The sequence below is a fragment of the Triticum aestivum genome, chromosome 7B (genome assembly GCF_018294505.1).
Source record: "Triticum aestivum cultivar Chinese Spring chromosome 7B, IWGSC CS RefSeq v2.1, whole genome shotgun sequence".
NCBI lineage: Eukaryota > Viridiplantae > Streptophyta > Magnoliopsida > Poales > Poaceae > Triticum > Triticum aestivum.
In genome coordinates, this window is record NC_057813.1 from 674,917,187 (window position 1) to 674,943,695 (window position 26,509).

At 49.7% G+C, this 26,509-nt stretch overlaps 2 protein-coding genes across 4 annotated transcripts; both read left to right on the top strand.

Annotated features, from left to right (window-relative positions):
* The first annotated feature begins 13,992 nt into the window (after positions 1-13,992).
* LOC123156916 (uncharacterized) lies at positions 13,993-20,374 on the top strand. Of its 3 annotated transcripts, none has more exons than XM_044575109.1 (9): positions 13,993-14,327; positions 16,768-16,817; positions 16,959-17,068; positions 18,110-18,395; positions 18,510-18,639; positions 18,912-19,048; positions 19,158-19,254; positions 19,343-19,412; positions 19,745-20,374. In XM_044575109.1, exons 1-9 carry the CDS (start codon positions 14,051-14,053, stop codon positions 20,019-20,021), a joined length of 1,434 nt encoding a protein of 477 aa, XP_044431044.1. In that variant the 5' UTR covers positions 13,993-14,050; the 3' UTR covers positions 20,022-20,374. The 3 variants fall into 3 exon arrangements, with proteins under 3 accessions (XP_044431044.1, XP_044431042.1, XP_044431045.1); XM_044575107.1 differs by having other exon boundaries at positions 13,994-14,327; positions 18,903-19,048; XM_044575110.1 differs by having other exon boundaries at positions 13,995-14,327; positions 16,992-17,068; positions 18,903-19,048.
* A 136-nt stretch (positions 20,375-20,510) lies between these two features.
* Positions 20,511-23,442, top strand: LOC123156915 (pentatricopeptide repeat-containing protein 10, chloroplastic). Its single transcript, XM_044575106.1, has 2 exons — positions 20,511-22,434; positions 22,506-23,442. Exons 1-2 carry the CDS (start codon positions 20,727-20,729, stop codon positions 23,243-23,245), a joined length of 2,448 nt encoding a protein of 815 aa, XP_044431041.1. The 5' UTR covers positions 20,511-20,726; the 3' UTR covers positions 23,246-23,442.
* Positions 23,443-26,509: the final 3,067 nt, after the last annotated feature.

Sequence of the window (26,509 nt, forward strand, 5' to 3'; positions counted from 1 at the left end):
GAGTGGGGGTAGGTATGGAGAGGCAAGGTCCTAGCTATGGAGAGGTTGTAAACACAAGGGATGTACAAGTTCAGGCCCTTCTCGGAAGAAGTAATAGCCCTACGTCTCGGAGCCCGGAGGCGGTCGAGTGGATTATGAGTATATGAGTTACAAGATGCCGAACCCCTCTGCCTGTGGAGGGGGGTGGCTTATATAGAGTGCGCCAGGACCCCAGCCAGCCCACGTAGGAGAGGGTTTAAGGTGAGTTAAGTCTGGGGCGTTACTGGTAACGCCCCACATAAAGTGCCTTTACTATCATAAAGTCTACTTGATTACAGGCCGTTGCAGTGCAGAGTGCCTCTTGACCTTCTGGTGGTCGAGTGGGTCTTCGTGGTCGAGTCCTTCAAGTCAGTCGAGTGTGTCCCTCGTTGGTCGACTGGAAGGTGACTTCTTCTAAGGGTGTCCTTGGGTAAGGTACTTGGATCAGGTCCATGACCCTACCCTAGGTACATAACCCCATCAACTCTCTCTATTTATCTCCCTCTCTCATCCCCGATGCCCCTCCACAAGATCCACCCACCGCGCCGCCCCTGCTGTCGCCCCCGCCACCCGCCGTCGCCCCCGCCCCCGCCACCCGCCGCCGCCCCCGCAACCGCCCCCGCCCCGCCACCCCGTCGCCCCCACCCGCTGACGCCCCGTCGCCCCACCATCCCGCCTCCCCGGCGCCCCGGCGCGTCGCTGCCCGACCGTCCCACTGCCCCGGCGCCCCGCCGCCCCCACCCGCCCACCAACACGGGGCCAGCGTCGCCCCCGGCGCCACCGCGTCCCCATCGCCCCTGCCTCCCTGCCGGCTCGGCGCTGCCCCTCAACGCCCCTCCCTGAGCTCCACCGCCCCAGAGTCCTGCCGCCCCCGCCACCCTGCCGCCGCGAAACCACGCCCTCATCGGCTCCGGTGAGTATTTTTTTTCTGTTTTTTCTTTTTTTGTTGTTTAATTGTTAGTGTTAGATTTAGTGCTAGATATGTGTTAGTGTTAGTGTTAGATTTAGTGTTAGAAAAGAAGAAGATTTAGTGTTAGTGCTAGAAAAAAGAATATGTAGAAGAAAAGAAGAAGAAGAAGAAAAGAAGTAGAAGAAGTAGAAGAAGAAGAAAAGAAGAAAAGAGAAGAAGTAAAAGAAGTAGAAAAAAGATGAAAAAGAAGAAGAAGAAAAGAAGTAGAAGAAGTAGAAGAAGAAGAAAAGAAGAAAAGAAAAGAAGTAGAAAAAAGATGAAAAAAGAAGAAGAAGAAAAGAAGTAGAAGAAGTAGAAGAAGAAGAAAAGAAGAAAAGAACAGAAGTAAAAGAAGTAGAAAAAAGATGAAAAAAGAAGAAGAAGAAAAGAAGTAGAAGAAGTAGAAGAAGAAGAAAAGAAGAAAAGAAAAGAAGTAAAAGAAGTAGAAAAAAGACACCCCGACACCCCGACACCACACCCCGACACCCCGACACGACACCCCGACACCCCGACACCCCGACCCGACACGACACCCCGACACCCCGACACCCCGACCCCGACACCACACCCCGACCCCGGCATGACACCCCGACCCCCTGACCTTGACACCCCGACCCCGACACCACACCCCGACCCCGACACGACACCCCGACACCCCGACCCCCTGACCCCGACACCCCGACCCCGACATCACACCCCGACCCCGGCAGCACACCCCGACACCCCCGACCCCGACACACCCCGACACCCCGACCCCGACACCACACCCCGACACCCCGACCCCGACACCACACCCTGACACCCCAACCCCGACACGACACCCCGACCCCGACACGACACCCCGACCCCCTGAGCCCGTCATTGATTATAGTGATGATGATGATTATGCATTTATTGTTGATACTGATCGAGATTATTAGTACATAGTGTCAAGTATTCAATTTTTTATGTTGTACTTGATGATGATACACTTATGTGATATACATATTATTATTCATGTCGGTATTTTTTTATGTTTTACTAAATTCGCTTACTCTTTGTCATGGCAGGTGTTGAAAGATGGTGGGCGCTGGTCGGGAGCGCTCCGAGGCCCCTTTTTCGTCGGCGCATGGTGCGAGGTCTTCCATTCCACAGGCACCTCTCCGCCGAGCGTTGTTGGACAGTATGGCGACACCGCCGGGCCCTTCTTCGTCGACCGCGGTGTCGAGCAGGGGACGAGGTAAGAAGAAGAGAGGAGCTGGAGCACGTGGTCGCAGAAGAGGAGGTAGGGTGACTGCCAGGGAGCCTTCCTCGCCGCCACCCCCAGCTGTTTCACCCAAGCACGTGACTGCTAGGGTGGAGTCGTCCGAGGAGGAGGCTACACAGACTCCGGTCCATGAGCCTCCGGTCCACGGGCCTTCGGCCCACGAGCCTCGGGTTGACGGGCCTTCGGTCCACGAGAGTTCGGCCCACGAGACCCTGGAGGAGCACACGTCTGGATGGGGTACCTAGTCGGATCAGCCTGAGGGGCCGAGTGGCCATGCTGATGATGGCGGGGAGCCGACTGATATTGAGGAGGAGGGGGGCACCGTCTACCAGCGTGGTTGTACACGGCTCCTGGACGTGCCGACGACCCGTGAGCAGAGGTGGTTCATTTTCCCTGATGGGGAGAGGTAAGTGCATTTAATATTTTTGTACCCTTCTGCATTCATGTTTCTTCAAATATCTAATGCGTTGGCCTTGTCATGCTGCAGGGGTTGGGACCACCATCATAGTGTCTGCCGGCCCAACTCCGTCCTTGGAGTTCTTTGTCAGCAAAAGTTCCCGGGGTTTGTCACGTTGCCTGGTGAGGGTCGGCTTCCAGAGCTTGGATTGAGTTGGGAGCACTACTTGGCTGCCTCGGCCCCGCCGGGTGAGATTATCGATGGTGTGTTGTGCAAGACGAGGGCAGATGTGGTGATTAGAAAGTTCTGGGTAGTTTCTCCTTTACACAATTAAAAATGTTCAACTAGCTAGTTATTAATTGTACTAATAAATATTGTCTCATTTGATTACAGACATTCTACAGGTGTGAGGAGGGGTACGAGGAGGAGGCAGCAAATGTTATCGACAACGTCTGCAAGTGCCTACTATAGAACTTACGACACGAGGCTCGGGTGCAGGCTGTTCGAGACTACTACGCCTTGCGTGGTATCAAGAAGACCAAGCCGGCGTGCCGCGAGAAGTTCTTGAGTAAGGAGGAGTACATGAAGGTAATTCTTAAGGCCTTGTACTTTACTTCCTTCATTTAGTAATTCATAGCCGTAACGCTCAAGTTTCTATTTGCTAACTTAGGCCCCTCCGAGATGGTGTGCGGATCGGATGGATTCTTGGGAGGTGTTGGTCAATGAGTGGTGCTCAAAAGAATGGCTAGCGCTCCACAACGAGGCCAAGGACAAACGTGCCCAAATGGAAGGTGTGCCACACAATCAAGGCAGCTCCAACTTATATCAGTTCGGGTGGAACTGGGTATGTGGTTTGCTTCATGATTCATGCAATTCGTTCATCATGCTAGCTTTAGCCCTTTAATTACTAATTTACTTTGTTTCTCTCTTTCAGACATGCTACAATAAGGCGGATAAGGTGCCAGAGGTGTACGACCTGTATGCCATGGCCCACACCGCCTCTTACAAGAAAGTCAAGGCATTCTCTCCGGCTGACCTCGATGATCCAAAAAACTTCACCAACATCTCCTCCCACGACAAGCTCGTGAAATATAGAGATCAGGGGAAGGCGAGGAAAGGGGAGGACTTTAACCCGAGCCAGGGTCCCATTGATACAGAGCTGCTGATGATATCTGGTGGTGGGAGGTCCCATGGCTCCATAGCCATGGGAGATGGACTTATCCGTTGTCCTAGCACTCTCCCGGAGATCAAGGCGCGCCAGTCGAGCTCCGCTCCTAAGATAAGGCCTCGTGAACGGCCAGTCCAACTCGCCTTCAAGGTTAGTTATACGTACTCAGCTATCTTTCTCCATTACATTGTGTGCGCTTCCATCAATGATTACAAATGGTAACGAGGAGTGGTGTTGCAGGCTACTATACAGAGTGAGAGAGATAGAACGGAGAAACTTCTGGCGGAGGCGGCGGAGAGGCAGTGGGAGTTGGAGGAGAGGATGACAAAGATGTTGGAGGAGGAGAGGGCATGGAATGACATGCAGGCAAGGGCCATGTACGAGCTCCTTGTGGTAAGTTTCTTCTACACATTAGCCAAAACATTCATGTAGTGTTTGTCTCATTAGTAACTAGTATGACTGAGTCGTCAAAACCAAATGTGCAGTCTGTGTGCGAGAAGTCCGGTCAGACCGCTCCGCCGATGCCAGTGATTGCTCCTGGGACCACGGTGAGTTTAATTTGAATGGACATTACTTGCTAGTCTTAACATTTGAGTGTCATCATGCTAACGAGACATTGGAAATGATCTTTGGTGCAGCGTAACTCCAGACAAGCATCGCACGATCCTTCTCCAACTACCGACACGAGCCAGCCCGCTACTACACCTCCATGATCACTGTAAGTGTCTCTAGTGTTTTGCTTAACAAATTCATAAAGACCTAGACTTAGATTTATTTCCTCCAATATGCTTACCATAATGACTTAGAGTTAGCTTCTTTTCCTCCAAAATGACTTAATAAGCTTACTGACCTCCAAAACCATCCATTTTACCTAAGTTAGCTCTAAAACGATCTGTACTTAGCTTACTTATGTCAAAAATGGCATAATTAGCTTAGTTAGCTCATAAACGATCCATTTTACCTAAGTTAGCTCTAAAATGACACATTTTACCTTACTTAGCTTATAAATGATCCATTTTACCCAAGTTAGCTCTAAAATGACCTATTTTACCTAGATTAGCTCCTAAATGATCCATTTTACCTATGTTAGCTCTAAAATGACCCATTTTACCTAGGTTAGCTCCAAAATGACCCATCTTACCTAGGTTAGCTCTAAAATGATGCATTTTACCCCAAGTTGGCTCTAAAATGACCCATTTTACCTAGATTAGCTCATAAATGATCCATTTCACCTAAGTTAGCTCACAAACAATCCATTTTACCTAGGTTAGCTCCAAAATGACCCATCACACCTAGGTTAGCTCTAAATTGATGCTTTTTACCTAAGTTAGCTCATAAACGATCCATTTCACCTAGGTTAGCTCATAAACGATCCATTTCACCTAAGTTAGCTCTAAAACGATCCATTTCACCTAGGTTAGCTCCAAAATGACCCATATTACCTAGGTTAGCTCCAAAATGACCCATCACACCTAGGTTAGCTCTAAAATGATGCTTTTCACTAAGTTAGCTCATAAACGATCCATTTCAACTAAGTTAGCTCATAAACTATCCATTTCACCGAAGTTAGCTAAAAAACGATCCATTTCACCTAAATTAGCTCATAAATGATCCATTTCACCTAAGTTAGCTCATAAATGACATATACTTCTTGTTCTACTCTTCTTCTTCTAGTCACCTTTTTCTAACTTTCTTATTTGCCATTTTGCAGATTTCATTCACTTCACGGAAGCTAGCTTGCTATGATGGAGTGCTTATTTTTTCTCTCATTCTCTTCAAATATTCTTCTAGCTTGCTATCTTGATGAAACTTTGCATTGTAATATGTATGGATGGAACAATGTGTATGTGCAACTTGGTATGTATGAATGGATGGAACTATATATGTATGTACGATGAAACTTATGTGCTAGATATGTCATATGTTTGCTGTTAAATAGCCATGTGAAATATATATATATATATGTCATATATATTTGCTGTGAAAATTGTTGGATTTAAAAAAACAGAAAAAAGAGGCAATGCAGGATCTTTGCCGTCAGCCACTGATGGCAAAGCCACCTTTGCCGACAGTCGCGGACGGCAAAGAAGCCACGCGGTGACCACCTGTGCTTCCTGGGGGGCTGACCCACTTGGTCAGTTTGCCTACAGCAGCGGACGGCAAAGGCTTTGCCTACTGTCACAGACGACAAAGGTCTGTCATGCAATGACGTCCAGCTGACGTCACTGGGCGGACGGCAAAGGCCGGACAATTTTTGTCGTCAGCGGCGGACGGCAAAGGCTGCCGTTAGCCACCTAATGGACTAACAGCGTATTTTTTGCCGTCTGCTTTCTTTGCCGTCAGCTACTGACAGCAAAGGCCCGTTTGCCGTCAGCCTCAGAAAGCAGACGACAAAGTAGCCTTTTGCTGATCCTTACTTTGCCGGAGCCTTTTACCGTCCGCGGCAGACGGCAAAGGCCTTTGCCGTCCGCCATTCCTGCCTTTGTCGTCTGCCATGGAAGACGACAAAGTAGCTGATTCCTGTAGTGAAAGGATAAGAAAATTATAGTGTCACCTTACATGAGCCGTTCAGCCAACCTTAATGTTCCTCAATTTTAGTGCAACTACTAAAGAAGAACCTGCCATCTCACGAGAGCAAGTACTTCTTGCTAGCTGAATGATGCAATCTTTGCTTCATTTCAGGTGAACTGCAGAAACAGGCGCATGAATTGAATCATGAAACTCTAGTGAGGCCTCATCCAAGTGGAGCTGTAGGTTGAGTTCAAGGAGGCCACTATTAAAGTGAAATCAGGCTCTTCTTGTTTGCGTTGTGCAAACAGGAATACTCAACTATAGATGTTGTGATGGTCAAGATGCTGTGACGGCCAAGTTCTTCGATTGTATGACATGGCTAGCCAAGATGGATTTAATCCCGATATTCACTTTATCAAAAGGCTCTAATGGGTTGGTTCTGAATCTTGCTAGCTGGGAATCAATGAGATGTGTAGGCATCTTTGTTGTACTTATTATTTGAATCTTATTTGTTGGTTCTGAATCTTGCAAGCTGGGAATCAATGAGATGTGTAGGCATCTTTGTTGTACTTATTATTTGGATCTTATTTGTTGGTTCTGAATCTTGCAAGCTGGGAATCAATGAGATGTGTAGGCATCTTTGTTGTACTTATTATTTGGATCTTATTTGTTGGTTCTGAATCTTGCAAGCTGGGAAACACGGCATGATGATGCAGAGGACAACAACCATAACAAACAGTTCAAACTTGGTAGTATTATCTTTGTGAAAGTGCGACAAATGTGCTGATCGTGTGCGTCCTAAGAATAATATTTCTAATTGTCGTGCATGTTGATCCTATGGCACTGATAGAACGAGTCAATGCATTGGTTGTTTTAAGTATAAATTTCTATTAAAACTAATTAAATTTAAGTAAAGTGACCACTAACTCCTGTTATTACAGTACAAATACAGACCCGCTCGTGAACCGACGTGTGGCCGGAGTAGGTTTCTTAATGGAGGCGTTTGAATGCACCGAGGGTGCATCTTCTACCGGGCGTGCAGCGGATGAGGGAGGGGTAGTAACTATTGTCGCTTGTACACACTCAGTTTACTATTGAATCCAGTTCCCCAAGAGCTGAAAAACAAACTACTGCCGCAGCCTACACACTCGTTCACTTGAAGAAACTCCAATGGAGATCCGAGGGGTGAGCCTGCTGGATATGGGCTTCAGCAAGGAGTTCCCCTTTGAGTTCGTCGTTCAGTCCTATGGCTGCACCAAGTTGAATGTGATGTACACCAACAATCCGGACTCGGTGAAGCTCTGCCTCGCCGAGTTCAAGCAGTACCTACAGGACGAGAAAGCACAAGGTTGGAGGACTAGACCTTGTGCCCATCCATTTGTCTCCTGACAGGGACCAGCGGATCGCCGTCGCCCAGGTATGTGTGCGGGACGAGGTTCTCATCTACCACTTTTGTAGGGCCATCAGAGGTTCTGGAGCATTCGCCCGTTTCATCGGCAGCGCCGACTGCACCTTCGCTACGGTGGAGAGAAGGAAGAACGCGACGATTCGGCCATCTGGTGCAACAAGCTTGTCGACATCCAGAAGCAATACAAGATCATCGGCAACGGGGAGGAAAAGTACTCAGTGGTTGACCTCGTCGAGACCATCATCGACCCCTGATACGCCAACATGAAAGAAGACAACAATACTAAGGACTTGAACACGTGGGAGGTACCTCTGAATCTAGCCTACATAACCTACGCGGCCAAGGACGCATGCGCATGCTACGACATGTACATGCAGATCTTGGACATGAGGGCGTGTCTGCTTCCCGTAACCGACGAGTACACGGACAGCCGCAGCATCATGATCAAGCGTGCAAGGAGGTCTAGATGTTGTACTTTATCTGTTTATAAGCACCTTTATCATCTGAGTGTTTCATGCATTAGCCTATGTTTCGTAATTATCTGTTTTGTCCGAAATATTTCTTTAAGAACCCATTAACCTGACTGGTTTTTTTAGTGACTATTTGCTTATGTATGTAACTAGTTCACTTGTCCACTAAAAAGAACTAGTTTACTCGGCTGCCGTGCTTTGAATCTCCTTCCTCCCAACATATTCCCCTCCTCAGGTGGACCCAGCAGGTCCCTGAATTTTCTCCCACTTTCTTTTTCGATGTAAACCGAGTTTTCTCCCAGTACTTTTCCCTACAACCAACTCAACTGTCCCACGTCTAGCCTAAAAAATAATAATACCCCACGTACTATTAACTCATCAAATTTAAATAATATTTTATTTCGTAAGTTGAAAGTTCTTACAAAATAATAATAATAATTGTTTATATATAACTTGGCAAGTTAACTCCTAGTGATTGCGTACATAAGCTTGCAAAGATTTTACTGACCAAAGCAGTAATAGACGTACAATCATGTGTTTATGTGTTTATAACATTTCTCCGTCTAGCCCAACATGATATTTTCACCCAGTCCAGCAAGTTTGCGGATTTCGAGAAAAATGCAAATGGGATTTAAATTCTACCATATATAAATGGGCTGCATAGATGCTACATCATTGTTTCACCCAGCCCACCACATGGACTAAAAAAATAAATGGACTAGCTGACATGTGGGCCAGTAGGTCGTAGCCTAAGAAGGCGTTGGATTTACATCCAACGGCTGGCATTCTTCTTCAGTCTCTCGTCTTATTCCCCCAGCGCTGCCGGGACTGCCTGCTCCAACCTTCAGCATCCAGCGGCGTTGTTTTGCGCTCCTCAACGAAACGCTACCCCGCCGACGGCCAGGCCATCCCTCCACTCCGCACCTCCTGTTATTTTCTGCTGAGTGTAGGCCCACCCCGCACCCGAACCAGTCAAGTTTCCCACTCCTCTCCGTCTGCGACTCCACTGCCGCGTCTTCCCCATCTCCGGGTCGTTCCAGTCTGGGGCCTCGCCGTCGTCCACCGCCTCGGTGCGCTCGATGCAGCGTGGTCAACATACGAGAGTCATCGGAAGAGGACTGTACGTGGAGAGCCTGACGGCTGGGACCCACGAGGTCCATGGTGGCAGGCAAGAAAAGTTCCTCCTTATTACACACTGTACGTGGACTGTACGTGGGAAGGGATTCTGTATTTTGCGAAAAAAACGTCCCCCCCCCCCGCTGACAGGTCGGACCCACCAGCTATATCTTCGCACGCAAGGAAGTGCCTCCTTATTATGCACAAAAAATGAATACCCCCCTACTAGATGGGACCCACCATAGTGGGTGGCTGACTTGTGGGCCTACTAAGTTGACGGGGATGGAGGGCTTTGTCAACTTAGTCAATATAAACGATTCTAGCTCCAGTGACCATACGATGTCCATCCAACAGCCATAGTGCTTCTTCAACCTCTGATCTTCTTGCTCCAGCCGCCCAAAGCAGCGTCGGTCGTGCCGCGTGCTCCTGCCTCTCGTGGCCGGCTGTGATGCCGCGGAGGCCTCACCACCCCCTACTACTCCCACCGCTGGCCCAGGGCATCCCTCTACTCACCCACACCCCCTGTTATTCTGCGGCCACGGCAGCCTCACGCCGCAGCCGAACCAGTGAACCCTCATACTCCTCTCCGCGTGGGCATCCTCTGCCGCGTCTTCCCCGCTCCGCGTCTTCCCCTTCCTAGGCCTCGCCGTCGTCCACCGCCTTGGTGCTCTCGGCGCGGTGTGGTCAATGTGGTCAATGACCGACTTCCATCGGAAGAGTACTGTACGTGGAGAGGCTGACAGCTGGGTCCACGGCCGCAGCTGGGTCCACAGCCACAACCCAGTTTTTTTCTGATCTGCCAAGTAAGTCGCTTTGTCAGGCCTGTTGGGCTGCAAATCTTTCAAGATGAGGAGAGCTTCATTCGGCTGGCCGAGAAAATGGCCTATCAGTAATGATAAATGGGTTGTACATTTTTAAAACACATCAAACCGACAATTAGTTTCAAATTTCTTTTTTTCATTTCGAGATTTTAAATTGCATTGATTTTTATGCGTGGACAATTTGTTGGATTTTATATTGATATACATTTATTTTTAAAATCAGTTTGAATGTTACTCGAAATTTCGGGATTAAAAACAGTTCGGACCGCACCGAAATATGCAAAATTTCGTATAATTTTTTAACTATGGCCACAATATGGGCTATAATGCTAACAAAAAGAATATGGGCTCCAAAAAAACTTAAGAATTAGTAAATGTGTTGTAAATTATTAGAAATAATGACAGATGGGTTGTATGCTGTTTTCCACAGATTTGAGGCTTTCCTAAAAAAAGGTTGACGCACAAGGAGTGATTGTTGGATTTCCATCCAACGGCCGTCGTGCTTCTTCAATCTCTGCTCTTCCTGCTCCAACCGCTCAAACAAGCGTCGGCGGGACTGCCTGCTCCCTCCTCCCCGTGGCCGGCTGTGCTGCCGCGCAGGCCTCACCGCCCCACCGTACTCCCATCGCTGGCCTAGCCATCCATCTACTCACCCACACCTATTGTTATTCTCCGGCGATGGTAGACGAACCAGTAAACCCTCGTACAGTTGTACTCCCCTTCGCGTGGGAAACAACTGCCGGGTCTTCCCTGCCTCCGTCTCGTTCCCTTCCTAGGTCTCGACATCGTCCACCGCCCTGGTGCTCTCGGCGCGGCCTGGTCAACATGGTCAACGACCGACATGCATCTGAAGTGAACTGTACGTGGAGAGGCTGACAGCTGGGTCCACGGCCACAGCAAGGAAGTGCCTCCGTATTACGCGCAAAATAATTATTCCTCCACCTGACAGCAGGGACCCACCGGACGGGCCACCGTATTTCACGAGAAAAACATTTCCCCCTGACTGCTGGGACCCACCAGCTACATCTTCTTACGCAATGAAGTGTGTCCGGGCAAAAAAAACGATTCGCCCCCCTGACTGCTGGGACCCACCAGCTACATCTTTGCATGCAAGGAAGTGCTTGACAGTCGGGACCCACCTGGTCGAAGCGTACGTAGCGTTGTTATTCTGGTCGCGAACGTGTACATACATATATACTGGTCGATGTAGAGGCGCGCACGTGTCGTAGTAGAGGCGCGCATGTAGCATGTACACGTACGTACAGCGGCCAATCCGCAAGAAAGAAAATACGGCCACGTACATACATATGGGCGGGGTCTCGAACGCCTACTCACGCATATATACGTACGACCAAGGCTCGTGTACATGGCTGGGTCGGAACGGAGAAACAACATCGTCATCGTGTTCATGGGGAGGCAACGGATTGCGTCGTGTTCATCGGGAGGCAACGGAACGCGTGGGAGCCAACCGGCTTGGACGGAACAGGCGATGGAAACGAGGCCTGACGTACCGCAGAACGGAGGAAACGGCCTTGTGTTTGACCGACCACGTTCGAAACGGGATCCTGTTCATCGGGAGGGGTCTGGCGTACCGCAAAACGGAGGAAACGGACCTCCTACGGTCGAAACGGGGGTCCTGTTCATCGGGAGGGGTGTGGCGTACCGCAAAACGGGACTCCACGGGATACTGTTCATCTCCACTGTCGACCTCCTCCAGCCTCCACGGGCTACTGTTCATCCACCGTCGACCTCCTACAGCCTCCACGAGCTCATGTTCATCCAGTCTTCACCTCGCGCTACTCCACCGGCTACTGTTCAACCACCCTCTCCACGGGCTCCTGTTCAACCACCCCTCCAAAGGCTACTGTTCATCCACCCCTCCACCGTCTATTGTTCATCCAACCCTCCACGGGGTCGTCCTGTTCATCCAACCCTCCACGGGGTCCTGTTCATCCAGCCCCAACCGTCTCGATCGATCGGGGTCCTGTTCATCCAGAGGTAATGCCACGGGTCCTGTTCATCCACTCCCACCGCTCACTGTTCATCCAAACCCCCTTGCAACGCTCACTGTTTATCCCGAGGCAACATCGACCGGCTTCAGTTAGCAGCAGTAGCGAAGCAATCGCTCGATCGCTCGGGTTCAGTAACGCATAGCCTGCAGTGCAATCGCTCAGATTCAGTTAGAGCACAACGCCTCGCTCGGGTTCAGTTAGAGCCAACGCCTCGCACACGCGCGCGTACGTGTACGAGAGAAATGCGCATCGCTCGGCCCCCGACCACCCACCATAACCGGGAACTCGCCGAAATTTTCCTCGCCCTCGCTTCTACCACGGTTTTTTCCGTCATGGACGGCCCAAAGAATGTCATGCAGCTGCGTCTCCGGCCCGCCCAGGACGAAAAGCCCATTTTCTGTCATGATTTTTTATCATAGAAGTAGGATCCCACCACATCTATGATGATACCGGGTTTTGTCACAATTATCGTCATAGAAGTGTCATAAGTATGACAGAACAAAATTTCGTTCGACCCAAAATGTCTCGGATGTGTCTTTTTTTTGTAGTGGGTGGGTGCCGCCGGACCTTCCTGGAGGGCGTCGGAGGCAACCCTTCCTCTCGCCTCGTCGCGTACCAGGGGAAACCCTTGGCAGCAGCGTCGTCATCGTCGCGGTCCTTCTTGGAGGTGTTGATTGGTATCAGTGCTTCGGAGCATTGGAGCTTGGTGGGAGATCTTCGGTGGGCGCACTGTTCGTGAAGCTTCTTCGTTTCCGTCGATCCGCCGTTCTCGGCATTTTTTCTGTTGTTGTTTCTCTTTCGTTTCTTTTGGGTGTGATTGTCCTGCTTCCGCTCCAGCACCTATCGTTGGCTGTATCGGTTGGTTGCTTTGTAATACAAAGCGGGGGAAAACCCTTTTTGGAGGAATACCGGTCAACGTTGGCAGTTGAGGAATCTCAGCTCCCGCCAACGCCTTGAAGCTCGCCGCCTGCAGCGACCGCACCGTCGCCGCGCCCGTGGCCCGTCCGCCTCGGCCGCGCTAGCTAGCTGAATGGATGCGAGCAAGCTAGCTAGCTACGGCGAACCGAACTGAGGAGTCTGGCCGTGCGCCCGGCCGCCGCCCTGGCCTCCGCCCGCGGCTCCCTCGTCTGTCTGTCCGCCGGCCTCCGCTTTGGCCGTGTCTTCCTCGTTCGCACGTCGGTCGGCGGTCGATTTCAAATTGGCGTGAGGAAGAGGAAGAGGAAGAGGTATATTCAGAGAATATTCTTTTTTACGGGTTGATTATACGAGGTCTGTTCGGCCACTGGCCGCGCCAGCCCGTAAAACCGATTTTTCGTGCACTGTAAAAGCGATATAAGGGTCCCGATATAAAGGGTCTGCTGGAGATGCTCTAAATCTAGCTAGCTCATGAGCCGCGGCATTAGCCCCACGAAAACGACGTCCTCAAAAAAAAAAAAAGCTTGACCTTTTCGATTGCCATTGCCGTATCCAAACGTGTAACGAAAATTACTGCAGCTGCATGCATCCCACTCCCACCACCGTGTTTGCCTCGTACAAGTGCACGTTGCGTTGCTTTTCCAATCACATTGCCGTTGCGTTGCTAGGCGCAGACCTCGTCGGATAGAGCTGCATGCCCAGCGGAACAGTGGCGTCATCGCCGACGGCCATAGCCCACGGCGCCGCTCTCACACGAAACACATCCACTGGCAAGTGGGCCCCCAAAGAGAAACGTTGAGCATACGGCGGCGGGGCGGGGGAGCCCCCCAAAATCCGGAGCGTTTTCGAAACCGCACCGCCCCCAAATGCGCCACATACCAAACGAAGCGAACGGCACGCACGAACGTGGTGCGACCCGAAACCGCCGGCCCGGTTTACTCTCGGGTTCCAATTCTATTTTCCACCTTCCCTCCACTCCCCCCTTCCCCGCTCCTTTCCCTCTCCTCCCTCGCCCGCTGATGGAGTCATCCGCCGCGGGCGGCGACCCGCGCCCGTCGCCGTCCGGGGGCGCCACCCCTCCGCCCCCGACCCCGCCTCCCCCGCCTCCCAGCGGGTGGCTCGCGGGCCTCGTCTCCGGCGCCGGCCGGCTCCTCGCCTCCGTGCTCGGCCCCTCCCCGTCCTCCTCCCCGCGCGGCTCCGGCCCCGCCGCGTCGGGCTGGTCCGCCTCCTCCTCCCCGACCTCGCTCCGGCATCCCCGCGCGCGCGGCGAGGGCCTCCACGGCGGCGCCGGTGCTGGTACGCGAGCCCAGCCCCCTCCTCCCCGAATTACGAATTCTGAATTGCCGCCTTCCGCGCCGCGGTTCCCGTGCCGCATTAATTTTTCCGCCGAATTTTCCGCGTGCACCGATGCTTTGCCCGGTTTTTCGCCGTGATCTCGCAGGCATTGCGGCGAGCGAAATGGTTGGTTTCGCATTTCCAGTCGTCAATCTGTCGAACGATGAGTTCGCCGAGCGTTCCACGGTAGGAATTATAGGACGGGGAATCTGATGCTTCGCGCTTCCATACTTCATACAGAGGCAAATGTTTGAATCCTCGGTTGTTTCCGCCATGCTAGTGCATTTTTAATCCTGTTCGACTGTCCTGTATGGCGAACCCCCCTCCTCAAATTACGAATTCCGAGTTGGCGCCCTCGGGGCCGTGGACGCCGTGCCGCATCAATTTCCGTCCAAATTTTGTAGCTAGCTCGATGTTTGGTCTAGTTTCTGTCGTGATCTCACAGAAATCGCGACGAAATGCGAGTGAAACCAAATGATTTCACATTTCCAGTCACATTTCCACAGTAGGCATTATAGAATGGGGAATGATGCTTCGTGCTTCCATGTTTCATATACGCGGTGAAGCAAATGTTCCATTACTCGGTTGTTTCGCCTTTCGGCCATGCTAGTGCATTTTCAACTCTGTTTGCGATGCTCCCTGATAAAAGTCAAGCACAGTTCACTATTATAAAAAGTGGCATCGGGTCGTGAGCTTAAGTGCACCGGCACTAAGTCACTGATTAACTGGTTTAGAAGACCAGTCTATGTATAACCCGTAGATTTCTGTGCTAACCTTTAATTTGCACGCATGTATTTTTTGAAGGCCTTTCAGTGTTTGCCAATAATAGGTCCTGAAAGGTCATGTCAGCGTTCATAGCTCTAATCCAAAATACGTTTGCATAATATTGAAGCCATCAAATGTTATCATCAATCGCATAGTTTTGAAGCCTCTTAGTTAACCATATTTGTTGCATAATCATCTAGCATTCTGTTCTCAATTTTGACAAAATTTAGAAAATGTGGATGAAAAGAGATTTACCCAAATGAGTTAGCACCCACTTTTTTTCTCCATCCTTTACTATTTTCACAAGACACACCTCACCTTCCCCTTTGGTGCCTAGTAATTTCTCAGCTCTGAACAATATATTTTGCACTTGCATGTTTTGTGTTTATTCTATAAGAATTTCATGCAAATTCCTAAGTACTATTGTGTTTGGTCTGTGCTAGTTTTTTTTCCTGTAAATAAAGTGTTCTCCAGCTTAGTTGGCATTGCAGGATGGGAAATCTGATGGTTCGTGTTTTTTTAGGAATAGATGGTTCGTGCTTCGATACTTAATAGAGGAAAATATTTGATTCCTCAGTTGTTTCGGCCATGCTAGTGCATTTTCCAACCCTGTTCAAGTGTCTTCTATGGCAAACCCCACTCCTCAAATTACGAATTCCATGTTGGCGCCCTCAGGGCCATGGATGCCGTGCCACATCAATATCTGTCCAAAATTTCTGCATAGCTCAGTGTTTGGACCAGTTTCCGTCATAATCTCGCAGAAATCACAACCAAACACGAGTGAAACCAAACGAGTTCTCATTTCCAGTCATTAATGTGTTACACGATAAGTTCGTGGAGCGGTCCACACTAGGGATTACAGAACGGGATCTGATGCTTCGCGCTTCCATGTTTCATATCTGCGTAGAAGAAAATGTTCGATCATTCAGTCCTTTTGCCTTTCGGCCATGCTAGTTGCGTTTCAACTCTGTTCGCAATGCTCCCTAATAAAAGTCAATCAGTGTTCACTAATATAAAAACTGGCATTGGGACGTGAACTTTAGTGCACCGGCACTAAGTCACTAATTAACTAGTTTAGAAGACCAGTTTATGCAAAACCCATATTTCCCTGTGCTAAGCGTTTATTTGGATGCCTGCATATTTGGAGGCCTTTCATTGTTTACCAATAATAATAAGTTGGTCTGGAAAGGCCATACTCATCCGAAATACTACTGCAGAATGTTGAAGCGAAGTCATCAAATGTCATAATCTATCACATAGTTTTGAAGCCTCTTAGTTTCCACATATTATTGCATAATCTTCTAGCATTCTGACAGAATTTAAAAAATGTGATTTAAAAGAGAATTACCTAAATGAGTTAGCATTCAGAGTTTTTCTCCATTATTTTCTATTTTCTGAAGATACACCTTATTTCCCCCCTTTGGTGCTTATTACTTTCTCAGCTCTGAACAACATATTTTCGCACTTGCATGTTTTGTGTTTATTCCATAAGATTTTCAGGCAAATTCCTAAGTACTCTGTGCTAGTTATTTTTCCTGTAAATAAAGTGTTCTCTAACTTAGTTGGCATTATATTCAGCAACTCATGTGAATACATTATTTGATGTGCCTACCTGGTGATTTCTTGTATTTCACAGATTTTGATGATTCTATGCGTGTCCCATCGAAAAACAATCAGTTAAACCAGGTATCCCACAACCCTTGTAATTTTTATCTTACCAATTACAGTCCCATTATTTTCTGAACAACCATTTCTCACTTGTAGGAGTGATTCCTCAGTTATCTAAGGACTTTCCATTGTGTCATTTTTTGTTGTTGCTTTTTCTAGAGTGAGGAGACTGACCTGAAAGACTATACGCAGGGATCCCTAGCAATTGTCTCAGAAATTGAGCCGAAAGATGCCATAATGCAGTTGCTTATGCAGGAAACCTACTCAAGGTATTATATATCTCTTGTTTATTTCCATTGATGTCCACCTGGAAAGTACTGTTTAATTTGCATTTTGCTTTGTGGTGCCAGCATAGGTCTATTCTTATTTCTGAATATATATTTAAACATGGGGCTTTATTTGGACTCTGTTTCACACTGACGAAACAAAATGAAGTGCAGTAATTTTCTAAAGTTAATGCACTCTGCATTTTGTGTACTACAATATGAAAAATTGGGCCTATGCAAAAGGATTGTTTGGTTTGACCGTTGTGAATTGACCATGCAACCCTAGCGCCCTTGTTTGAAGAATGGAATTGGTTGGTGCATCACTAGCTCGTCCTTCATAAGCATGAGTGAGGGATTAGGTCAACCCACCAATTTTGAGGGATCACCCAACGATGAATGAGGTGATTCCTTGATCCAAACAGTCCCAGTGTTTCCAGAGTACCTCTTTTCTCTTGTCTTGGCATTCGTGTAAACAATAGATCTAAGACTATCTGTGCCCAGCTCTCAAAATTTTATGTATATTGATTACACATGCACAATGTGTAGTTCGTTACACCATTAATAATGCTTCAGGGCAAGCAATTAGCGCATGAATCATTATTTACATACACGTATTGTATATTTCATTTTGGGAAATGGTGATGAATATCAGGACACACGTCGGATTGTGATGCACAATCGAATTGGTGTTAATTTTTTCCTTAGTTTCACAATTATGTTGTGTACTTGGCCTATCCATAGGCTTGTAAATAGCTTTTCTCTCATCAATGCATCAACAAAGAAAGCTTTTGTGTTTTCTCGAAAAAAATGTTTTTCTAACTATTTTGAAAGTTGCTGAATTGTGTACCCTCAAGAATCGGTTATGCTATGTTAAACAGTTAGTCCAGCCTGCATCCTGTGATAATAGCAACCAAAAGTTGTGACTGGAAACTCCTTTATCGTACAACATATACCTCTATTCTGGACAAACTAACGTCTGTTCATTGCTGAAGATTTAAACTACACTACTGATAGACTATTTCGAATCCTTAATTTGAATGTTAGGTCTGAGTGCAGTACACTAATAAAGATAATTCAAGAGCGGGTTGTGGATCCAGATTCAGGTGGAATTGCTGATGGTGAGATTGCTCTTCTGATCAGTTGGAAGGCTGACAACCAACCAACCCTTGGATATTCTTCATTTAGTCCAAATGTGTCCTTGCCTTCAACATCAAGCTTTCAAATCCATGGCCATGGTTTTGATAATAGTGCTGCTGCCGACACAGTTCCAATATTAACTCCTGCCAGTCGTAGCCTCTTCAATGATAATAAAGCTGACAATATTCAGCCTGTGAGTGCTCTTTGCTTGTAGGGAAATTAATTTGTCATGTGTATGGTATCTCAACTCTCAAGCCCATTCAGTTTTATGCCACCCCTGTTTGTCTAAGGGAACACTGGACTGCAGGCTTTCAAACGAAGGTACTCTGTTGTGCGGGATATCCCTGAGGACCTTCGAAGAGTCAGGACAAAGGCTGATGGAAATCCGATACACATCACAAAATTTAAGAAAGTTGATGTTGTTAGAAATTGTCCAGGTATAGATTACAAAAGAGCTTCTGCAATTCCTTGAGAAGTGCCGTTAAGCTTTTGCGTTACTAATCATCTACAGTTATCTGTGTACATATTTCTTCATCAGTTACAGTTTATTACTCCCTCCGTCCGGAAATACTTGTCGCGAAAATGGGTAAAAATAGATGCATCTAAAACTAAAATACGACTAGATACATCCACTTCTCCGACAAGTATTTCCGGACGGAGGGAGTACGAAAATCTCAATTCTGATAATATGTGTTTGAAGTCTTTTCAGGAGAAGGCAATAAACTGTTATCAGATGTTCCCCTTCTTGGGGCAAACAACTTAGCACATTCTAACATTGTCTCGAAAGTTGAAAGAGGTAATGAAAAATTGGATGTCCCTGGCAAACCTCCGGCAGTGCCAAATAAGGTACTAAAACCCCTCTAAATAAATGACTTTTGGGTGTCTTTTGTAGGGGTCAAATAACAAATGTAGTAATGTGTACTGACATGAAAGATAATGTCCACCTTTATCATAGGATCTGAAGAACGGCTTTCCTTTGAAGTTGGAACCTTTGGATGGTCTTATTCCCTTTGAGCAGAAGATGATGGACTTGTCACACCAAAAGCATAAGGGTTTGTGATCTTTGATTTGCTATGTTTGCTGGTTAGCAGTGAGCATGACGCCTAACATCTGATGCTGCTGTTGGTTGCTGTCGCGCAGATGCTGCAAAAGATGACTCAGGTTCTGTTTCAAAATTAATGTTCATGGGGGATATTGAGGCCACACCTAGGTATGCCATATTGCACCTCACCTATTTCGTTATTGCGGTGACTGTTCTTTGTCATTAAAACTTGGTATTTTCATCTAGACCGTTCTATTATTTGTTGGATCATAATTTATGCTTGCAGTTGCTATCATGTAAAGTTGTCAGCTGATACGGTGCTTATATAGCCAGATATCATCACCATTTTTTTACTGTATCAGCAATTCAGCAATGTCTCATTCATAAGGAGCCACCTCATCGATCACTTTTTGAACTGCAATTTCTACCATTAGCTCCCGTTTGTTATGTGATGTTAATAGGTTGCTAGGGAAGCAAGCTAATATGATTGTCCATTTCAGCTTGCAGCTACAAAACGGCTTCAAGAGCCGCAGAAGAAAGCAATCCAACTCTCCGAGGACAACTCCGAGGGCAGCAGATTCGCCCGCCATGGGTACACGCCGCAGACTCGGCGACGCCACGGTCAAGGCAGAGGTCAACCTGGTAGAGCAAACGACGCCGATAACGATGGACAAGCAAGATCCAGACTATGTCCCAGAGAGGAGGCCTGCTGGGAGGCTGAAGAAGGCGAAGTGGCTTGTACTGGATCCTGTTCATGGGTACACTTCTGCAAACTAGCTTCACGTGGGTGGAGGAGCTTGTTACCGTTGATCCTGACTCTGAAGGTGGATGGTGGCAAGAAATCTGCAGTATGGGAGGATGATGAACTGACAGGGCGACAGTGCTGCCATGGAATTTCAGTGAGGACTGGTCTGAATCTCTTGTAGGGACGTATGCCTGCTGGACATGGGTTATTTAGGTGTTTAGAGGGAGAAGGGAACCTGCCATGTCACTAGTAGTATAACCAAGTGGTTTAGTCGACTAATGGCATAGGGTGCACTGTAAATCATAGGAATTCAGTTCCATGTGTGACACTGCATTTGTTCAGCCTTGAACTTCTCTCATGGCTGCAGCTGTTTTCTGACACCGTCTCATGCTCATGTGCTTGTTTTTAGCTTCGCTTTGCTCTGTCAGTACTGATAGAATAACCAGCACACAGGAGCGGCAGGTGGATCTTTTGGCGCGCCGGTGGTAGTTCAGATTCAGATCAAGTGACGATCAGGCGCAGGTAGACAGATATTCCGAACGAAACGGCAGGCGGGAGGGCGTCGCGTCGCTGCTGGCAGTGGCGGACCAGATGGCGCTCGTGTCATCGTCATCCTTTGCCGCCCATCCCCGTCCACCCGCTGCCGCCACCGTATCCCCAAAACCCCATCTCCCCTGACTGACACACTCCACGGTCCACGCCCCCATCCGTACGTCTGCTTCCTGAGCTCGCCGGCGATGGAGGCCACCGGCCGCGGGGTGTTCCCGAACAAGCCCACCCTCCCGCCGGGCCCCAAGAGGCGGGCGCCCCCGTCCCAGCAGACGCTCCTCCCGGCCTCCCCGCCGCCGCAGGCCCCCTCCTCGCTCCCGCTCGACTCCTTCCTCCTCCACCTCACCGCCGCGCCAGCCCCGGCCCCCGTCCCGCGCCGGACCCACCAGCAGACACCGCACCACCAGCACCACCACCCCACCCCGACCCCGGCGAGCTCCTTCCTCTCCCCGGCCTCGCAGGCGCTGGTGCTCGAGCTCTCCGCCACGCCGCTCCCGGCCCTCCCGGCCTTCCTCGCCGCCCGCCGCGACGACCTCCTGCGGGCCGCCGACCTGCCGTCCCTGCTCAAGGCGCTCGAGCTCTCCGGCCACTGGGAGTGGGCGCTGGCGCTGCTCCGCTGGGCGCGCGCCGAGGGGGCCGCCGAGGGCGCCGCGCCGCTGGAGATGGTCGTGCGCGCCCTCGGCCGCGAGGGCCGCCACGACGCCGTCTGCGCGCTGCTCGACGAAATGCCGCTGCTCCCCGGCGCCCGGCTCGACGTCCGCGCCTACACCACCGTGCTCCACGCGCTCTCCCGCGAGGGCCGCTACGACCGCGCGCTCCGGCTCTTCGACGAGCTCCGGCGCGAGGGCGTCGCGCCCACCCGCGTCACCTACAACGTCGTGCTCGACGTCTACGGCCGCATGGGCCGCTCCTGGCCGCGCGTCGTCGCGCTGCTCGACGAGATGAGGGCCGCGGGGGTGGAGCCCGACGGGTTCACCGCCAGCACCGTCATCGCCGCCGCGGGCCGGGACGGCCTCGTCGACGAGGCTGTCGCCTTCTTCGAGGACCTCAAGGCCCGCGGCCACGCCCCGTGCGTCGTCACCTACAATGCCCTCCTCCAGGTGTTTGGCAAGGCCGGGAACTACACGGAGGCTCTGCGAGTGATCAAGGAGATGGAGGACGCTGGCTGCAAGCCTGACGCCGTCACATACAATGAGCTCGCTGGGTCGTATGCCAGGGCTGGGTTCTACCAGGAGGCCGCCAAATGCCTCGACACCATGATCGACAAGGGGCTACTGCCCAACACGTTCACCTACAACACCATAATGACGGCGTATGGGAATGCTGGGAAGGTGGACGAGGCGCTGGCCCTGTTCGACCGGATGAAGAAGAATGGGTTTGTCCCATACACGAACACATACAATCTTGTCCTCGGCATGCTGGGGAAGAAATCAAGGTTCGCGGCGATGCTAGAGACGCTCGGGGAGATGTCGAGGAGCGGATGCACGCCGAACCGGGTGACATGGAACACGCTGCTGGCGGTCTGCGGGAAGCGAGGCATGGAGAGCTATGTCACTCGGGTGCTTGAGGGGATGAAGTCCTGCAGGGTTGAGCTGTGCCGAGACACCTACAACACACTGATATGTGCTTATGGCCGGTGTGGTTCGAGGGCCAACGCGTTCAAGATGTATGATGAAATGACCGCTGCCGGATTCGCCCCTTGCCTCACCACATACAATGCGTTGCTGAACGTGCTGTCTCGCCAAGGGGATTGGACCGCTGCGCGTTCCATCGTAAGCAAGATGAAGAGCGAGGGTTTCAAGCCCAACGACATGTCATACTCGTTGCTGCTCCAGTGCCACGCAAAGGGGGGCAATGCCGCGGGGATCGAGGCCATCGAGAAGGAAGTCTACCAAGGTACTCCCTCCGTAAACTAATATAAGAGCGTTTAGAATACTAAAGTAGTGATCTAAATGCTCTTATATTAGTTTACAGAGGGAGTACCATCTTCCCGAGCTGGGTCATTCTGAGAACCCTCGTGATCGCCAACTTCAAGTGCCGGCGGCTGGAGGGGATCGAGAGGGCGTTCCAGGAGGTGAAGGCCCGGGGTCACAAACCGGACCTCGTCATCCTCAACTCCATGCTGTCAATATATGCGAAGAATGGGATGTACAGCAAGGCAATGGAGATGTTCGAGTCGATCGAGCAGTCCGGTCTGAGCCCGGACCTGATCACCTACAACAGCCTGATGGACATGTACGCCAAGAGCAACGAGCCCTGGGAGGCGGAGAAGATCCTGAAGCGGCTCAGGACCTCCCAGTCCCAGCAGCAGCAGCAGCAGCAGCTGAAACCCGACGTGGTGTCGTACAACACGGTCATCAACGGGTTCTGCAAGGAGGGGCTGATCAAGGAGGCCCAGAGGGTGCTGTCGGAGATGATCGCCGACGGCGTGGCCCCCTGCGTGATCACCTACCACACGCTGGTCGGAGGGTACGCGAGCCGGGAGATGTTCGCGGAGGCGAGGGAGGTGGTCGGGTACATGATCCAGCGCAAGCTGAGGCCCATGGAGCTGACCTACAAGCGGGTGGTGGACAGCTACTGCAGGGCCAAGCGGTATGAGGAGGCCCGCGACTTCCTCGCCGTGGTCGCGGAGACCGACCCGAAATCCGACCAGAAGCTGCTGGGCGCGCTCGCGGCCCGCGTGGAGAGCGCCCAGTTCGGGAGATGAGACGGTGACCAAGGTGCTTGTTCATAGAGCTGTGTTGTTGCGTGTTCTGTGGCAGATATGTTGGGTGATTTCCAAGTTTTGACAGGGCAGGGGAGCGTAGCATATTTACTTGTGAAGAGGATAAGATAGTGCTGCAAAATGGCACAGGACAGAAAAAGTTTTCCTCGCATTCTTACAAAGTTATTACTATGAAAGTCGCATTCGGCTGTACAGTTGTTAGCCTATGTAAGAGTCTGAATTTTGAGGTGCTTCGGACGTATCGTTTGGTTTTGCGGAATATGTACATGAAGCAGCAAGGTTGAGCTGCTCCCCAAATTCTACTGTGCATCATTCTCACTTGCTGAAGCCTGAAGGCAACCTGTGCAGTAGCTGTATCTGAACCGTCGGTGCAATGTTTAGGGAGATCAAACCCTGTCATGTCACTCACTAGTCACTTGGCTACACACTTGCACGCTGTCAATTCAGTCGCCTGGCTGTGAGTTTGTCACAGATTTTATTCTGGGTGATTTCCAGGTTTTGTCATTCTCAAGCGTCTGTATGTCTGAGTTGCTCCAGATGATGTAGTATCATTTGATATGGAGCTGGTTTCTGAAGTCCAGAGCATCCTCAGTTGCTGAAGCCGGAAGTCTAAATGTGCGGCAGGAGTAGCCAATCCTGCTTTTCGATTACGGCCCCTCACCTCCATCCGTGCATAATCTTTGGCCACACACTTGCACAAGCTGTCAACTTCCTTGGCTACACACATTCAGTGTCAGGTCACACTTGTAGGCTAGTAGTACTTGGACAGTTCCTCGGTACTCGCGCCCACGCTGCTACTCTGCTCTGCTCTGCCCCGTGGTCACGTGCAGAGCCGGCGCTCTTAAGGCAGTGGTGGCCGTCGATCGCCCTGTCCGTTCTACCCCTCGATCGATCTCGTTCTACCCGGCGGCCGACGGCGACACGAGGGAGGGCGCCACACGTTCTGGGTGCCTCCACGGCTCTGGCCGGAGGGAGGCTGGTCTCCGTCGCACGGCCAGGGCCGGTGTCAGGTCACTCGCTCGGCTACACTGCACACGGTTGTACTACACTGGTTGGACGGTTGCTCGGTGCTCTTGTCCGCTCCACCATGCTACCCTAGCTTGATGCATGATTTGAATGGAACTAATCCGGATTGACGCTGTTTTTAGCATAACTGCCGTGGTGTTATTTTTGTGCAGAAATAAAAGTTCTCGGAATGACCTGAAACTCCACGAAAGTTATTTTTGGAATTAATAAAAAATACAGGCGAAAGAATCAAGGCCAGTGGGGCCACACCTTATCCACGAGGGTGGGGGGCGCGCCCCCTGCCTCGTGGCCCCCTTGGTGCTCCACCGACCTCAACTCCAACTCCATATATTCATGTTCGGGGAGAAAAAAAATAAGAGAGGAGGATTCATCGCGTTTTACGATACGGAGCCGCCGCCAAGCCCTAAACCCTCTTAAGAGGGCTGATCCGGAGTCCGTTCGGGGCTCCGGAGAGGGGAATCCGTCGTCGTCGTCATCATCAACCATCCTCCATCACCAATTTCATTATGCTCACCGTCGTGCGTGAGTAATTTCATCATAGGCTTGCTGGACGGTGATGGGTTGGATGAGATTTACCATGTAATCAAGTTAGTTTTGTTAGGGCTTGATCCCTAGTATCCACTATGTTTTGAGATTGATCTTGCTATGACTTTGCTATGCTTAATGCTTGTCACTAGGGCCCGAGTGCCATGATTTCAGATCTGAACCTATTATGTTTTCATGAACATATATGCGTTCTTGATCCTATCTTGCAAGTCCATAGTCACCTATTATGTGTTATGATCCGACAACCCCGAAGTGACAATAATCGGGATACTTCTCGGTGATGACCGTAGTTTGAGGAGTTCATGTATTCACTAAGTGTTAATGTTTTGGTCCGGTACTCTATTAAAAGGAGGCCTTAATATCCCTTAGTTTCCATAAGGACCCCGCTGCCACGGGAGGGTAGGACAAAAGATGTCATGCAAGTTCTTTTCCATGAGCACGTATGATTATATTCGGAATACATGCCTACATTACATTGATGAACTGGAGCTAGTTCTGTGTCACCCTATGTTGTAACTATTACATGAGGAATCGCATCCGACATAATTATCCATCACCTATCCAATGCCTACGAGCTTTTCACATATTTTTCTTTGCTTAGTTACTTTGCCGCTTCCACTGTTACAATTACTACAAAACTGCTACTATTATTTTTGCTACCGTTACCGTTACTTCCATACTACTTTGCTACTAAATACTTTGCTGCAGATACTAAGTTATCCAGGTGTGGTTGAATTGACAACTCAACTGCTAATACTTGAGAATATTCTTTGGCTCCCCTTGTGTCGAATCAATAAATTTGGGTTGAATACTCTACCCTCGAAAACTGTTGCGATCCCCTATACTTGTGGGTTATCAATCATCTCATACAATAACATATATCACATCATGTCTTGACCATATCACATCACAACATGTCGTGCAAAAACAAGTTAGGCGTCCTCTATGTTGTTGTTGCAAGTTTTACATGGCTGCTACGGGCTTCTAGCAAGAACCGTTCTTATCTACACATCAAACCACAATGGTGTTTCGTCAAGTTTGTTGTTTTAACCTTCTTTAAGGACCGGCCGCAGTCAAATTCAATTCAACTAAAGTAGGAGAAACAGACACTCGCCAGCCACCTTTATGCAAAACTAGTTGCATGTCTGTAGGTGGAACCGGTCTCATGTGCGTGGACATGTAAGGTTGGTCCGGGCCGCTTCATCCCACAATACCGTCGAATCAAAATAAGACGTTGGTGGTAAGCAGTATGACTATCACCGCCCACAACGCTTTGTGTTCTACTCGTGCATATCATCTACGCATAGAACTGGCTCATGATGCCACTGTTAGGAATTGTTGCATGGAAAACAAAAATAAATAATTCTACGCGCAATTATCTATCCATGGAGATGCATAGCAATGAGGGGGAGAGTGTGTCTACGTACCCTCATAGTCCATAAGCGGAAGCGTTTCACAACGCGGTTGATGTAGTCAAACTTTCTTCGTTCTCCATCGATCGAGTACCGAACGTACGACACCTCCGGTTCTGCACATGTTCAGCTCGGTGACGTCCCTCACCTTGTTGATCCAGCAAGGTGTCGAGGTAGTAGATGAGTTACGTCAGCAAGACAGTGTGATGATGATGATGGTGAAGTGATCCGCGTAGGGCTTCGCCTAAGCACCACGAAGATA

Coding starts and splice junctions, on each gene's coding strand:
- LOC123156916 (XM_044575107.1), top strand. CDS start 14,051: ATGGAGTCATCCGCCGCGGGCGGCGACCCGCGCCCGTCGCCGTCCGGG. Junction 14,328..16,767: donor CCACGGCGGCGCCGGTGCTG/GTACGCGAGCCC, acceptor TGTATTTCACAG/ATTTTGATGATTCTATGCGT. Junction 18,640..18,902: donor TGTTGTTAGAAATTGTCCAG/GTATAGATTACA, acceptor ATGTGTTTGAAG/TCTTTTCAGGAGAAGGCAAT.
- LOC123156915 (XM_044575106.1), top strand. CDS start 20,727: ATGGAGGCCACCGGCCGCGGGGTGTTCCCGAACAAGCCCACCCTCCCG. Junction 22,435..22,505: donor CGAGAAGGAAGTCTACCAAG/GTACTCCCTCCG, acceptor CTCTTATATTAG/TTTACAGAGGGAGTACCATC.